This window comes from Heptranchias perlo, chromosome 39, assembly GCF_035084215.1.
Source record: "Heptranchias perlo isolate sHepPer1 chromosome 39, sHepPer1.hap1, whole genome shotgun sequence".
NCBI classification, from domain to species: Eukaryota; Metazoa; Chordata; class Chondrichthyes; order Hexanchiformes; family Hexanchidae; genus Heptranchias; species Heptranchias perlo.
In genome coordinates, this window is record NC_090363.1 from 2,621,974 (window position 1) to 2,634,421 (window position 12,448).

At 54.0% G+C, this 12,448-nt stretch overlaps 1 protein-coding gene across 1 annotated transcript in view; it reads left to right on the forward strand.

Annotated features, from left to right (window-relative positions):
* The first annotated feature begins 1,075 nt into the window (after positions 1–1,075).
* LOC137304967 (uncharacterized) overlaps positions 1,076–12,448 on the forward strand; it is a 79,507-nt gene continuing 68,134 nt past the window's right edge. Inside the window, exons 1-5 of the mRNA XM_067973743.1 lie at positions 1,076–1,204; positions 5,416–5,513; positions 6,536–6,880; positions 9,011–9,319; positions 11,497–11,616. Of these exons, the coding sequence (XP_067829844.1) occupies positions 5,453–5,513; positions 6,536–6,880; positions 9,011–9,319; positions 11,497–11,616 (835 nt within the window). The 5' untranslated portion in view covers positions 1,076–1,204; positions 5,416–5,452. The remainder of the gene's footprint in view (positions 1,205–5,415; positions 5,514–6,535; positions 6,881–9,010; positions 9,320–11,496; positions 11,617–12,448) is intronic.

The window sequence follows — 12,448 nt, forward strand, 5'->3', positions numbered from 1 at the left end:
AAATTAGAGCCGGGCCGTTCAGGGGTGATGTCAGGAAGCACTTCTTCACACAAAGGGGAGTGGGAATCTGGAACTCTCTCCCCAAAAAAGAGCTGTGGGTGAATTGGAGCTTTCAAGACTGAGATTGATGGATAATTTGTTGGGTGAGGGCATCGAGGAGCAAGGGTAGGTAAATGGAGTTGAGGTGCAGATCAGCCATGATCTGATTTCATGGCGGAACAGGCTCGAGGGGCTGAATGGCCTCCTCCTGTTCCTATGATTCCAGGGTTTTGCCTTCACTGCTCTATCTGGGAGTTTATCCGAAATGTCAATCACTCTTTGTGTGAAGAATTTCCTGATGTCCGTCCTGAATTTACCTTTTACTAGTTTCAACCCGTGTCCACGTCTCGTATCCCGCAGTTCAGCCAGAAATGCCGTTCTCAATTTATCATTTTCATTCCCTTGTAGAACGCGCTGCCTGAAAGGGCGGTGGAGGCAGATTCAATCGTGGCTTTCAAAAAGAAATTGGATAAATATTTGAAGGGAAAAAATTTGCAGGGCTACGGGGAAAGAGAGCGGGGGGAGTGGGACTAACTGGATTGCTCTTACATGGAGCCGGCACGGGCTCGATGGGCCGAATAGCCTCCTCCCGTGCCGAGGGAGTGCCGCACTGTTGGAGGTGCTGCCTTTGAGAGGAGATGTTGAACTGAGGCCCACGTCTGCCCTCTCAGGTGGACGTAAAAGATCCCATAGTACAGGTTTGAAGGAGAGTAGGGGCGGTGTCCTGGGCCGATATCGTTCGACCAACATCACTTTTTTTGTGGGATCTTGCTGTGCGCGAATTGGCTGCTGCATTAGGACAGTGACGACACTGGAAAGGTCCTTCATTGGCTGGAAATTACTTCGGGACATCCTGAGGTGATGAAAATCACTGAATAAAACACAAATCCTTTCCTTTCACTCACCCCCCGCCCTGACACTGGCGGATCAGCCGGGGGGCGGTGCTGTGGCCGAATAGTCACTGGATGCACAATCCCTTTAAAGCAGCGCCATCTGCTGGGAGGGGGAGGAACAATCGTTTGGCCGACACTAAAGAAGGTTGCGCCTTTAAGAGGATGGAAAGCGAAAGTCGGGCCGGGGACAGGGTTCGAAGCTGCTCCTTCGGCGGAGAGACCGGAAATTGGGGTTAAAATAAAGCGTTTCGGTCACGCACAGTAATCAACCGGTGAGTTTTGAGACCCGTTTAATGGAATTAAAATCCCCCCGGACCCGCGGGCAATCGGTCCGGGTCCGGGTCCGGGTCAGTTTCCGGGTGTGTTTCACCCGGTTGGTTGTATCTTTAATCCGGTTTTATTCACACGATATTCCTGCCTCCAGGGTCACTCCCGGCGGAGCCCAGGCCGGATGGACGAAATTGCGCTGCCCGAAACCTGGCGTCAATTTCCCGGGCCGATACAGTGTGACCCCGGGCCGATACAGTGTGACCCCGGGCCGATACAGTGTGACCCCGGGCCGATACAGTGTGACCCCGGGCCGATACAGTGTGACCCCGGGCCGATACGGTGTGACCCCGGGCCGATACAGTGTGACCCCGGGCCGATACATTGTGACCCCGGGCGGATACAGTGTGACCCCGGGCCGATACATTGTGACCCCGGGCCGATACATTGTGACCCCGGGCCGATACATTGTGACCCCGGGCCGATACATTGTGACCCCGGGCCGATACATTGTGACCCCGGGCCGATACATTGTGACCCCGGGCCGATACATTGTGACCCCGGGCCGATACGGTGTGACCCCGGGCCGATACATTGTGACCCCGGGCCGATACAGTGTGACCCCGGGCCGATACATTGTGACCCCGGGCCGATACATTGTGACCCCGGGCCGATACGGTGTGACCCCGGGCCGATACATTGTGACCCCGGGCCGATACATTGTGACCCCGGGCGGATACGGCGTGACCCCCCGGGCGGATACGGCGTGACCCCCCGGGCGGATACGGCGTGACCCCCCGGGCGGATACGGCGTGACCCCCCGGGCGGATACGGCGTGACCCCCCGGGCGGATACGGCGTGACCCCCCGGGCGGATACGGCGTGACCCCCCGGGCGGATACGGCGTGACCCCCCGGGCGGATACGGCGTGACCCCCCGGGCGGATACGGCGTGACCCCCCGGGCGGATACGGCGTGACCCCCCGGGCGGATACGGCGTGACCCCCCGGGCGGATACGGCGTGACCCCCCGGGCGGATACGGCGTGACCCCCCGGGCGGATACGGCGTGACCCCCCGGGCGGATACGGCGTGACCCCCCGGGCGGATACGGCGTGACCCCCCGGGCGGATACGGCGTGACCCCCCGGGCGGATACGGCGTGACCCCCCGGGCGGATACGGCGTGACCCCCCGGGCGGATACGGCGTGACCCCCCGGGCGGATACGGCGTGACCCCCCGGGCGGATACGGCGTGACCCCCCGGGCGGATACGGCGTGACCCCCCGGGCGGATACGGCGTGACCCCCCGGGCGGATACGGCGTGACCCCCCGGGCGGATACGGCGTGACCCCCCGGGCGGATACGGCGTGACCCCCCGGGCGGATACGGCGTGACCCCCCGGGCGGATACGGCGTGACCCCCCGGGCGGATACGGCGTGACCCCCCGGGCGGATACGGCGTGACCCCCCGGGCGGATACGGCGTGACCCCCCGGGCGGATACTTTCAGTCCGGAATTGCGACTTTGTATCTGCTGCTCACTGCCTCCCTCCTGCCAGAGTGGGCCGGGGGAGTGTGGAAGGTTTGACCGGGGATTTAACACCAGCAAAGGGCCCGGGGTCGATCCCCGGTCTGCAGTGAACTGGCCGTTCCCAGTTGGTCAGGAGGCCCCGCGGTTCCGGCTTCACATCGAGTCGGGTGGTGGGAATTTGGTCGCCCTGAGTCTGAAGGTGGGGGGTGAGACTCCCTCAGCGTGGATTCAGGCCGCATTCACCCTACATTTATATAGCACCTTTCACCACCCCAGGACGTCCCAAAGCACTTTTTAAAAATTCGTTCATGGGATGTGGGCGTCGCTGGCGAGGCCGGCATTTATTGCCCATCCCTAATTGCCCTTGAGAAGGTGGTGGTGAGCCGCCTTCTTGAATCGCTGCAGTCCGTGTGGTGAAGGTTCTCCCACAGTGCTGTTAGGGAGGGAGTTCCAGGATTTTGACCCAGCGACGATGAAGGAACGGCGATATATTTCCAAGTCGGGATGGTGTGTGACTTGGAGGGGAACGTGCAGTTGGTGTTGTTCCCATGTGCCTGCTGCCCTTGTCCTTCTAGGTGGTAGAGGTTGTGGGTTTGGGAGGTGCTGTCGAAGAAGCCTTGGCGAGTTGCTGCAGTGCATCCTGTGGATGGTACACACTGCAGCCACTGTGCGCCGGTGGTGAAGGGAGTGAATGTTTAGGGTGGTGGATGGGGTGCCAATCAAGTGGGCTGCTTTGTCCTGGATGGTGTCGAGCTTCTTGAGTGTTGTTGGAGCTGCACTCATCCAGGCAAGTGGAGAGTATTCCATCACACTCCTGACTTGTGCCTTGTAGATGGTGGAAAGGCTTTGGGGAATCAGGAGGTGAATCATTCGCTGCAGAATACCCAGCCTCTGACCTGCTCTTGTGGCCACAGTATTTATATGGCTGGTCCAGTTAAGCTTCTGGTCAATGGTGACCCCCAGGATGTTGATGGTGGGGGATTCGGTGATGGTAATGCCGTTGAATGTCAAGGGGAGGTGGTTAGACTCTCTCTTGTTGGAGATGGTCATTGCCTGGCACTTGTCTGGTGCGAATGTTACTTGCCATTTATGAGCCCAAGCCTGGATATTGTCCACGTCTTGCTGCATGCGGGCTCGGACTGTTTCATTATCTGAGGGGTTGTGAATGGAACTGAATACTATGTAATCATCAGTGAGCATCCCCATTTGCAGCCAATTATGTACTTTTTGGACTGTAGGAAACGCGGCAGCCAATTTGCACACAGCAAGATCCCACACACAGCAATGTGGTAACGAACAGATAATCCACAGGTTGAGGGATAAATATTGGCTCCAGGACACCAGGGAGAACTTCCCTGCTGTTCTTCCAAATAGTGGCTGTGGGATCTTTTACATCCACCTGAGAGTGCAGATGGGACCTCAGTTTAATGTCTCATCCGAAAGACGGCACCTCTGACAGTGCGGCGCTCCCTCAGTATTGGCCCTCCGACAGTGCGGCGCTCCCTCGGTACTGGCCCTCCGACAGTGCGGCGCTCCCTCGGTACTGACCCTCCGACGGTGCGGCGCTCCCTCGGTACTGGCCCTCCGACGGTGCGGCGCTCCCTCGGTACTGGCCCTCCGACGGTGCGGCGCTCCCTCAGTACTGACCCTCCGACAGTGCGGCGCTCCCTCAGTACTGACCCTCCGACAGTGCGGCGCTCCCTCAGTACTGGCCCTCCGACGGTGCGGCGCTCCCTCGGTACTGGCCCTCCGAAAGTGCGGCACTCCCTCAGTACTGGCCCTCCGACAGTGCGGCGCTCCCTCAGTACTGACCCCCCTCAGTACTGACCCTCCGACGGTGCGGCGCTCCCTCAGTACTGACCCCCCTCAGTACTGACCCTCCGACGGTGCGGCGCTCCCTCAGTACTGGCCCTCCGACACTGCGGCGCTCCCTCAGTACTGACCCTCCTCAGTACTGGCCCTCCGACGGTGCGGCGCTCCCTCGGTACTGCGCTGGGAGTGTCAGCCTAGATTTTCGGTTCAAGCCTCTGGAGTGGGACTCGATGGGATCTGTTAAATCCAGCTGACACTATGTTGACAGTGTGAATGCACAGCTACTGGGAAGTGTGAGTGTGAATATCAGGTGAGGCTAGCATCGGATTCATTTGGGATGACTCACATCCCACCTCTCCAAACTCAACTGGCCGGCCAGCTCTCCGGGCCTCAGACAAGAAGATTGACCAAGGTCCTTGGAGGATGAGACATTAAACCAAGGCCCGATCTGCCCTCTCAGGTGGATGTAAAAGATCTCACGGCCATTATTTTGAAGAAGAGCAGGGGGAGTTCACCCCGGTGTCCTGGGGCCAATATAACATAACTAAAAAAACAGATTATCTGGTCATTATCTCATTGCTGTTTGTGGGATCTTGCTGTGCGCACATTGGCTGCCGCGTTTCCTGTATTACAACAGTGACTACACTTCAAAAGTACTTCATTGGCTGTAAGGCGCTTTGGGATGTCCTGAGGTCGTGAAAGGCGCTATATAAATGCAAGTCTTTCTTTCTTGGGAGCTTCCTGTGCACTATCCCAGCAATTACTGGGGAGGGAGGGGGCGGGGCGGGGCGGGAGGAGATGAACTGAAAAGAAAAAAGAATGAATTTGAGAGTGAAGGAGGCGACTCTCGATCCCTAACGAAACCTCTTGTCTTTCAGGGCCTACGCGGACAGGCTTCGGTTGTTCAGTGAGAGGATGTTGCCCTCGGCCCTGCTTCTGATTCTCACCCTCAGGATCCATTCTACGCTGGCGGCTGGTGAGAGACGGCAATACTCCCCTCAAACACCCCAAACCCCACCTCGCGTACTATTGATTGTGTGCAAGAGGAATGTGTTTGGGGGGAGAAAAATGAAAATTAAATGCTGTCCGTTAATTAACTAACCACTGTCGCGGGGCTTGGCAGCAATTGTCTTGACCGATGACCACACCCTCGTCCTCTCGGGCTGCCTGTCCAGTATCGAGTCATTGGTGGGGGGGGGTCTCGCGGCTTCCATCAATGATCATTGGAGAAGACTAAAGCCATTGTCTTCAGCCCCCACCTCTTCCCTTGCTACTGACTTCCCCCTCCTCTCCGCTCCCTGGCCCAGACCGTGTGAAACATTGATGCCCTGCTCCACCGAGCTTCAAACCCCACCTCCTCTCCACTGCCAATCGTAGAATCATACAGCACAGAAGGAGGCCATTCGGCCCATATTGCCTGTGTCGGTTCTTTGAAAGAATTATCCAGTTAGCCCCGCCCACCGAAGATTTTTCCTTTTCAAGTATTTATCCAATTCCCTTTTGAAAGTTATTATTGAATCTGCTTCCACCGCCCTGTCAGGCAGCGCATTCCAGATCATCACAACTCGCTGCGTAAAAAAATGTTTCCTCATCTCCCCTCTGGCTCTTTTGCCGATCGCCTTAAATCTGTGTCCTCTGGTTCCCGACCCTCCTGCCGCTGGAAACAGTTTCTCCTTATTTACTCTATCAAAACCGTTCATGATTTTGAACACCTCTATTAAATCTCCCCTTAACCTTCTCTGCTCTAAGGAGAACAATCCCAGCTTCTCCAGTCTCTCCACATAACTGAAGTCCCTCATCCCTGGTACCATTCCAGTAAATCTCCTCTGCACCCTCCACATCAACGTAGAGTTGGTGAACACAGGAGTAAAAGTTTGCCTTGACACTTAATTTCTTGAAGACAAAGCCCCTTTAACACACCTCAGCAAGACCGTGCGAGACGGCCCCCCCCACCTCCACCCTCCGACCTTCGCTGAGGGCTGTTCCTTGCTTTTCCAGGGCAGTTCCAGGTGATTTGCTCGCAGCACCCGATTGTGATCGCTGTGGGGGAGACGGCGGTGCTGGAGTGCCAGCTGATCCCCACCACCCCCCTGGAGGCCATGGAGATCCGGTGGACCAGGGGTGGCGCACTGGTGCACCTGTACAGGTTCGGGCAGGACGAGAACGATGGCCAGCAGGCCATGTACCGGGACAGGACCCAACTCTTTGTGCAGGAATTCAAGAAAGGGAACGTCTCCCTGATGCTGAAGAATGTTGAGCTGCTTGACCAGGGGGGCTACAAGTGTTTCGTCGAGTCGCCGGTCACAGGGTTTGAAGACGGCATGGTCAGCCTGAACGTGGCAAGTGAGTGGCCCTTTGGGATCCGTTCTTGTGTTCTTGATCGCGAGATTGAACTCTGTTTTCCTGTAGTGTTTTATTACATAGAATTAACAGCACAGAAACAGGCCATTCGGCCCAACTAGTCTATCCCGGTGTTTATGCTCCACACGAGCCTCCTCCCTCCCTACTTCATCTCACCCCATCAGCATATCCTTCTATTCCTTTCTCCCTCATGTGTTTATCCAGCTTCCCCTTAAATGTATCTACACTATTCACCTCAACTACTCCTTGTGGGAGTGAGTTCCACATTCTCACCACTCTCCGGGTGAAGAAGTTTCTCCTGAATTCCCTATTGGATTTATTAGTCACTATTGTATATTTATGGCCCCCAGTTCTGGTCACTCCCACAAGTGGAAAGATCTTCTCTACATCCACCCTATCAAACCCCTTCATAATTTTAAAGATCTCTATCAGGTCACCCCTCAGCCTTCTCTTTCCTAGAGAAAAGAGCCCCAGCCTGTTCAATCTTTCCTGATAGGTATAACCTCTCAGTTCTGGTATCATCCTAGTAAATCTTTTTTGCACATTCTCCAGTGCCTCTCTATCCTTTTTATAATATGGAGACCAGAACTGTTCACAGTACTCCAAGTGTGGTCTAACCAAGGTTCGATACAAGTTTAACATAACTTCCCTGCTTTTCAATTCTATCCCTCTAGAAATGAGCCCCAGTGCTTGGTTTTAATTTTTTTTATGCAGTGTTTAAAATCAGTCTAGATGATTAAGAGTGGGATTAATTTTAAAAATAATTTTCCCCCCTCCCAAGTGTTAGCTTGGCTCATTTGGTCACACTTTCGCCCTCCCAAGTCAGAAGGCTGAGGGTTTTAACTCTCTCTCCGTGGTGTTTGAAGACATGATTTAAGCTGTCAGTAATGAGGAGGTGCTCCTTTGCTGCCCTTGTTCGGTTTCTGGGTCCCTTTTACCCATTTTACTGCAGGTACGTTTGGGTGTTGTGTTTCAGACCTCCCGTGGGTGAATCTTAGCTCTTCATGTCCTTGAGAGTGGGGTTTTCCACGTTACAACACTGACTACACTTCAAAAATACTTCATTAGTTGTAAAACACTTTGGGATGTTCCGAGTTGGTGAAAATCACTGTATAAAAGTACAAGTTTTTTCTTTCTTTCCTTTCACCTGCGTTTATATCTCGCATTTCATTCCTCCGACTCTCCCCTTTTGTAAATCCCTCTTCTCCCTCCTTCTCTTCTCCCCCTCCCTCCTTCCGCCATTGATGACAGAACCTTCAGCAGCACAGACCCTACTCTCTGGAATTCCCTCCTAAACATCTCTGCTTCTCCACCTCCCTCTCCTCCCTCGCGAACCTGCTCAAAACCCATCTCTTTACCCAAGTTTTTGCCCCACCTCTCCCTTCCGACCTCAGCATCCACCTCGCTCCCAGCTCTGGGCCGGCCCCTCGAGATATCTCCCGATGTTTGAGGTCCTACGTAAATGCAAGTGGTTGTTGCAACACTGGGCGGTGCATCTATCAACTGAGCCAACGGGCCCATAAGCAAAGCCCTAGCTTTTATGTCTCTTTTATACTCGATGACCTGGTGATTTTATGTGCCTCTGGTTTACTTTACTCTCTCACGGGAAGAATTGCATTTATATAGCACCTTTCATGACCTCAGGACGTCCCAAAGTGGTTTACAGCCAATGAAGTACTTTTTGAAGTGTAGTCACTGTTGTAATGTAGGAAATGCAGCAGCCAATTTGCGCACAGCAAGGTCCCACAAACAGCAATAATGACCAGATAATCTGTTTTTTAGTGATTTTGGTTGAGGGATAAATATTGGCCCAGGACACCGGGGAGAACTCCCCCCTGCTCTTTTGCCAATAGTGGCCATGGGATCTTTTACGTCCACCTGAGAGGGCAGACGTCTAACGTCTCATCCGAAAGACGGCCCCTCCGACAGTGCAGCGCTCCCTCAGTACTGCGCTGGGAACGACGGCTTAGATTTAGTGCTCACGTCTCTGGAGTGGGACTGCGCCCACGACCCTCTGAACCGGGGACGAGAGAGTGTGCGCGCGGCCCGGTGAGCCTGGGCTGACACGGTGCGATCTTCTCTCCTGTAACTCCATTCGTTGCTGGCGTTAAGAACTCGGCTGGATTCCATCGGCAGGTTTAGGGCACGTTCCCTCCATCAACTTGTTCAAGTACACGGGAAGTGGAATCAAGCTGCTCTGCGATTCCCACCAGTGGTTCCCTGCTCCGGTGTTGGAATGGCGTGACCAGAACGGGAAAGTCCTGACCGAGCAGGTCCAGACAGCAACGGAGCAAAATCCCAAACGATTCTTCAAAGTGGAGAGCTTCATCGAAGTGACGGGCGAATCCGGGAACAGCTTCAGATGTCTGCTGCGGAATGAGAGGTTGAACAAAACGCTCGGTGCTCAGTTCCACGTCCCAGGTCAGTGACAAACATGTTTGCCTGTGTGTGTGTGTGTGTGTGTGTGTGTGTGTGTGTGTGTGTTTGTATGCGCGAGTGCCTGCTTGTGTATGCGTGTACTTGCATGCGTGTGTGTATGTTTGTATGCGTGTGTGTGTGTGTGCGCGCGCATACGTGTGAGACGATCTGCAGAAAGATGTGCGGGGTGGGGCGAGGGATATTTACACACTGTCGACAATTTCTGCAGCTTTATCGATCAACTCAAAACGATCTACTGATTGGGTTTAATGGGCTGGGGGGTGGGGAAGGTAGAATCGGGAGGAGTTGTGGTGTTTGACAGTGTCTAATGCAAGGATTGCCTGAGCTCTGCCAGGAAACCCACCTTCTGGCTTAGAGTCGGGACTAGGGCCCGCCCCTAGTTTCAGAAAATCTCTGCGCTCCTCCAATTCTGGCCTTTTGTCCATCCTCTTCCCCCATTTCCTTCGCCCCACCATTGGCGGCCGTGCCTTCGGCCACCTAGGCCCGAAGCTCTGGAATTCCCTCCCTAAACCTCTCCTCTCTCTTCTCAAAATCTACCTCTTTGACCAAGCTTTTGGTCGCCTGTCCTAATATCTCCTTATGTGGCTCGGTGACAAATTCTGTTTGATAATCGCTCCTGTGAAGCGCCTTGGGACGTTTCACTCCATTAAAGGTGCTGTATAAATACACGGTGTAGTAGTTGAATGAGTTATGAGGAAAGGTTAGAAAATCTTCGGCCTCTTTCGCCTTAAAATGAGGCAAATGGAAGGGGGCGTCATGTATCGAGGTGCGTGAGATACAGATCATCCACGATCTCATTGAATGGCGGAACAGGCTCGAGGGGCTGAATGGCCTCCTCCTGTTCCAATGAATAGAACGTTTATCGACTATGGGCACGTGGGGCTCGTTGTGAGGGTGTGAAAGGCCCTGGACCAACACAAGGTGATTCATTCTCTGTAGAAGAGGCTAGTAACGACCAGACCGAGGGGACAAATGGGCAGAAGGCAAGTTCCAGCGATGATGGTCAGAGATGCTTCTTCATACAACCCACTGATCGATCCCAGGAGCTCGCTGGATAGGGGAGGGGGAGGGGAATGGGGAACAGGAAAACCTCTGGAGTCAACTAGAGGGACAGTTGGATTCCGTTGTGGGAAGTTGTAGGTTTCAAGGAGAGGATGAATCCGTTGGGCCGAACGGCCTGCCTCGTGCCTCTGTGGTTGGTTGGGCCTCACCTCCGGCCCAACGCCCTGGGATCTCGCATTCAGACTTGACGATCCGTGATACGCAGCCCGCCCTTCAATGGAATGAACCCGACCGCACTGGGCAGCGGGACTTGGGTTCAGCTCCACCTCCACCCCCACCCAAACTCCCGACCAAAACTTCCCCGTGATGAGGTCCTTCTGGTCAGATGGCCTGTTTGGTGGGGTGGGAAGGGAAGAGAGAGATTTTTTTTTTGGGCAAACAAAATCTGCCAAAAGCAGCTGCTAACTTACATCATCGAGTTACACCGAAACGACAGCACAGAAACAGGCCATTCGGCCCAACAGGTCCATGCCGTGTTTATGCTCCACACGAGCCCCCTCCCTCCCTACTTCATCTCACCCTATCAGCATATCCTTCTATTCCTTTCTCCCTCATGTGTTTATCCAGCTTCCCCTTAAATGTATCTACACTATTCACCTCAACGACTCCTTGTGGGAGCGAGTTCCACATTCTCACCACTCTCTGGGTAAAGAAGTTTCTCCTGAATTCCCTATTGGATTTATTAGTGACTATCTTATATTTATGACCCCCTAGTTCTGGTCTCCCCCACAAGTGGAAACATCTTCTCTACGTCTACCCTATCGAAACCCTTCCATAATCTTAAAGATCTCTACCAGGTCACCCCTCAGCCTCCTCTTTTCTAGAGAAAAGAGCCCCAGCCTGTTCAGCCTTTCCTGATAAGGATATCCTCTCAGTTCTGGTATCATCCTTGTGAATCTTTTTTTGCACCTTCCCCAGTGCCTCTACATCCTTTCTGTAATATGGAGACCAGAACTGTGCACAGTACTCCAGGTGGTACTGAGGAACGCTCATTAATTCCGGATCACAGGGACAACAATGGAGGTGAAGAGGGCCAGCTGAGTTATTGCATCTTCTTGTTGGTTTTTGAAGTAATTTCTTCTGTTTTACTTCCCCAGTTGAATTCTTTCCCAAGATGTCAGGCTGGCTGTATGCCTTCCTGCTGATATTGTTCACGGTCATTGCCCTCGTCGCAGGCCTGTTCGTGTACTTCAGGAATCAACAGAAGGATATCAAAGGTACGGGATATCTGCCATCTGACAGGACGAGAATTCGTGATTTCCCCCAGTTGAAGTCGGTCAACTTTCGTGTATAGAAAGGGCCAAACCCGCGACCTCTACCACCTAGAAGGACACGGGCAGCAGGCACATGGGGCCAACACCACCTGCACGTTCCCCTCCAAGTCACACACCATCCCGACTTGGAAATATATCGCCGTTCCTTCATCGTCGCTGGGTCAAAATCCTGGAACTCCCTTCCTAACAGCACTGTGGGAGAACCGTCACCACACGGACTGCAGCGGTTCAAGAAGGCGGCTCACCACCACCTTCTCAAGGGCAATTAGGGATGGGCAATAAATGCCGGCCTCGCCAGCGACGCACACATCCCATGAATGAATATATTAAAAAAATTTTAGCAACTGACCCAACAACATCTTAGAGTCTCGTGCAGATAAACGTCTCATGAGAATTCAGTGGAGGAGAGATGGATGGAACCTCATTATCTGTGAGGTTAAAGGGAGTGAGGACTGACGAGAGAGAGGCTTTTGAAGACAGGTGGTGAAGTGGCAGAGAATTAATTTGGGGAGGGGGGGGAATATGAGTGAGAAATCAGCGGCAGAACAGGGGGAGGTGGGGGTGCCAGCATTGGGCACGTCTGAGGGGTGGGTATATCAGGAGCCTCCTCCACCTCCATCTCCACCCAATAACCTCTTCCACCTCCAGCTCCGCCCAATAACCTCCTCCACCTCCATCTCCGCCCAATAATCGCCTCTGACTCTCCCTCCTCCCCCTCCCCCCTCTATCTCCCCTCCACCAAGCCCGTCCATCTCTCGGAATATACCGGAATGTA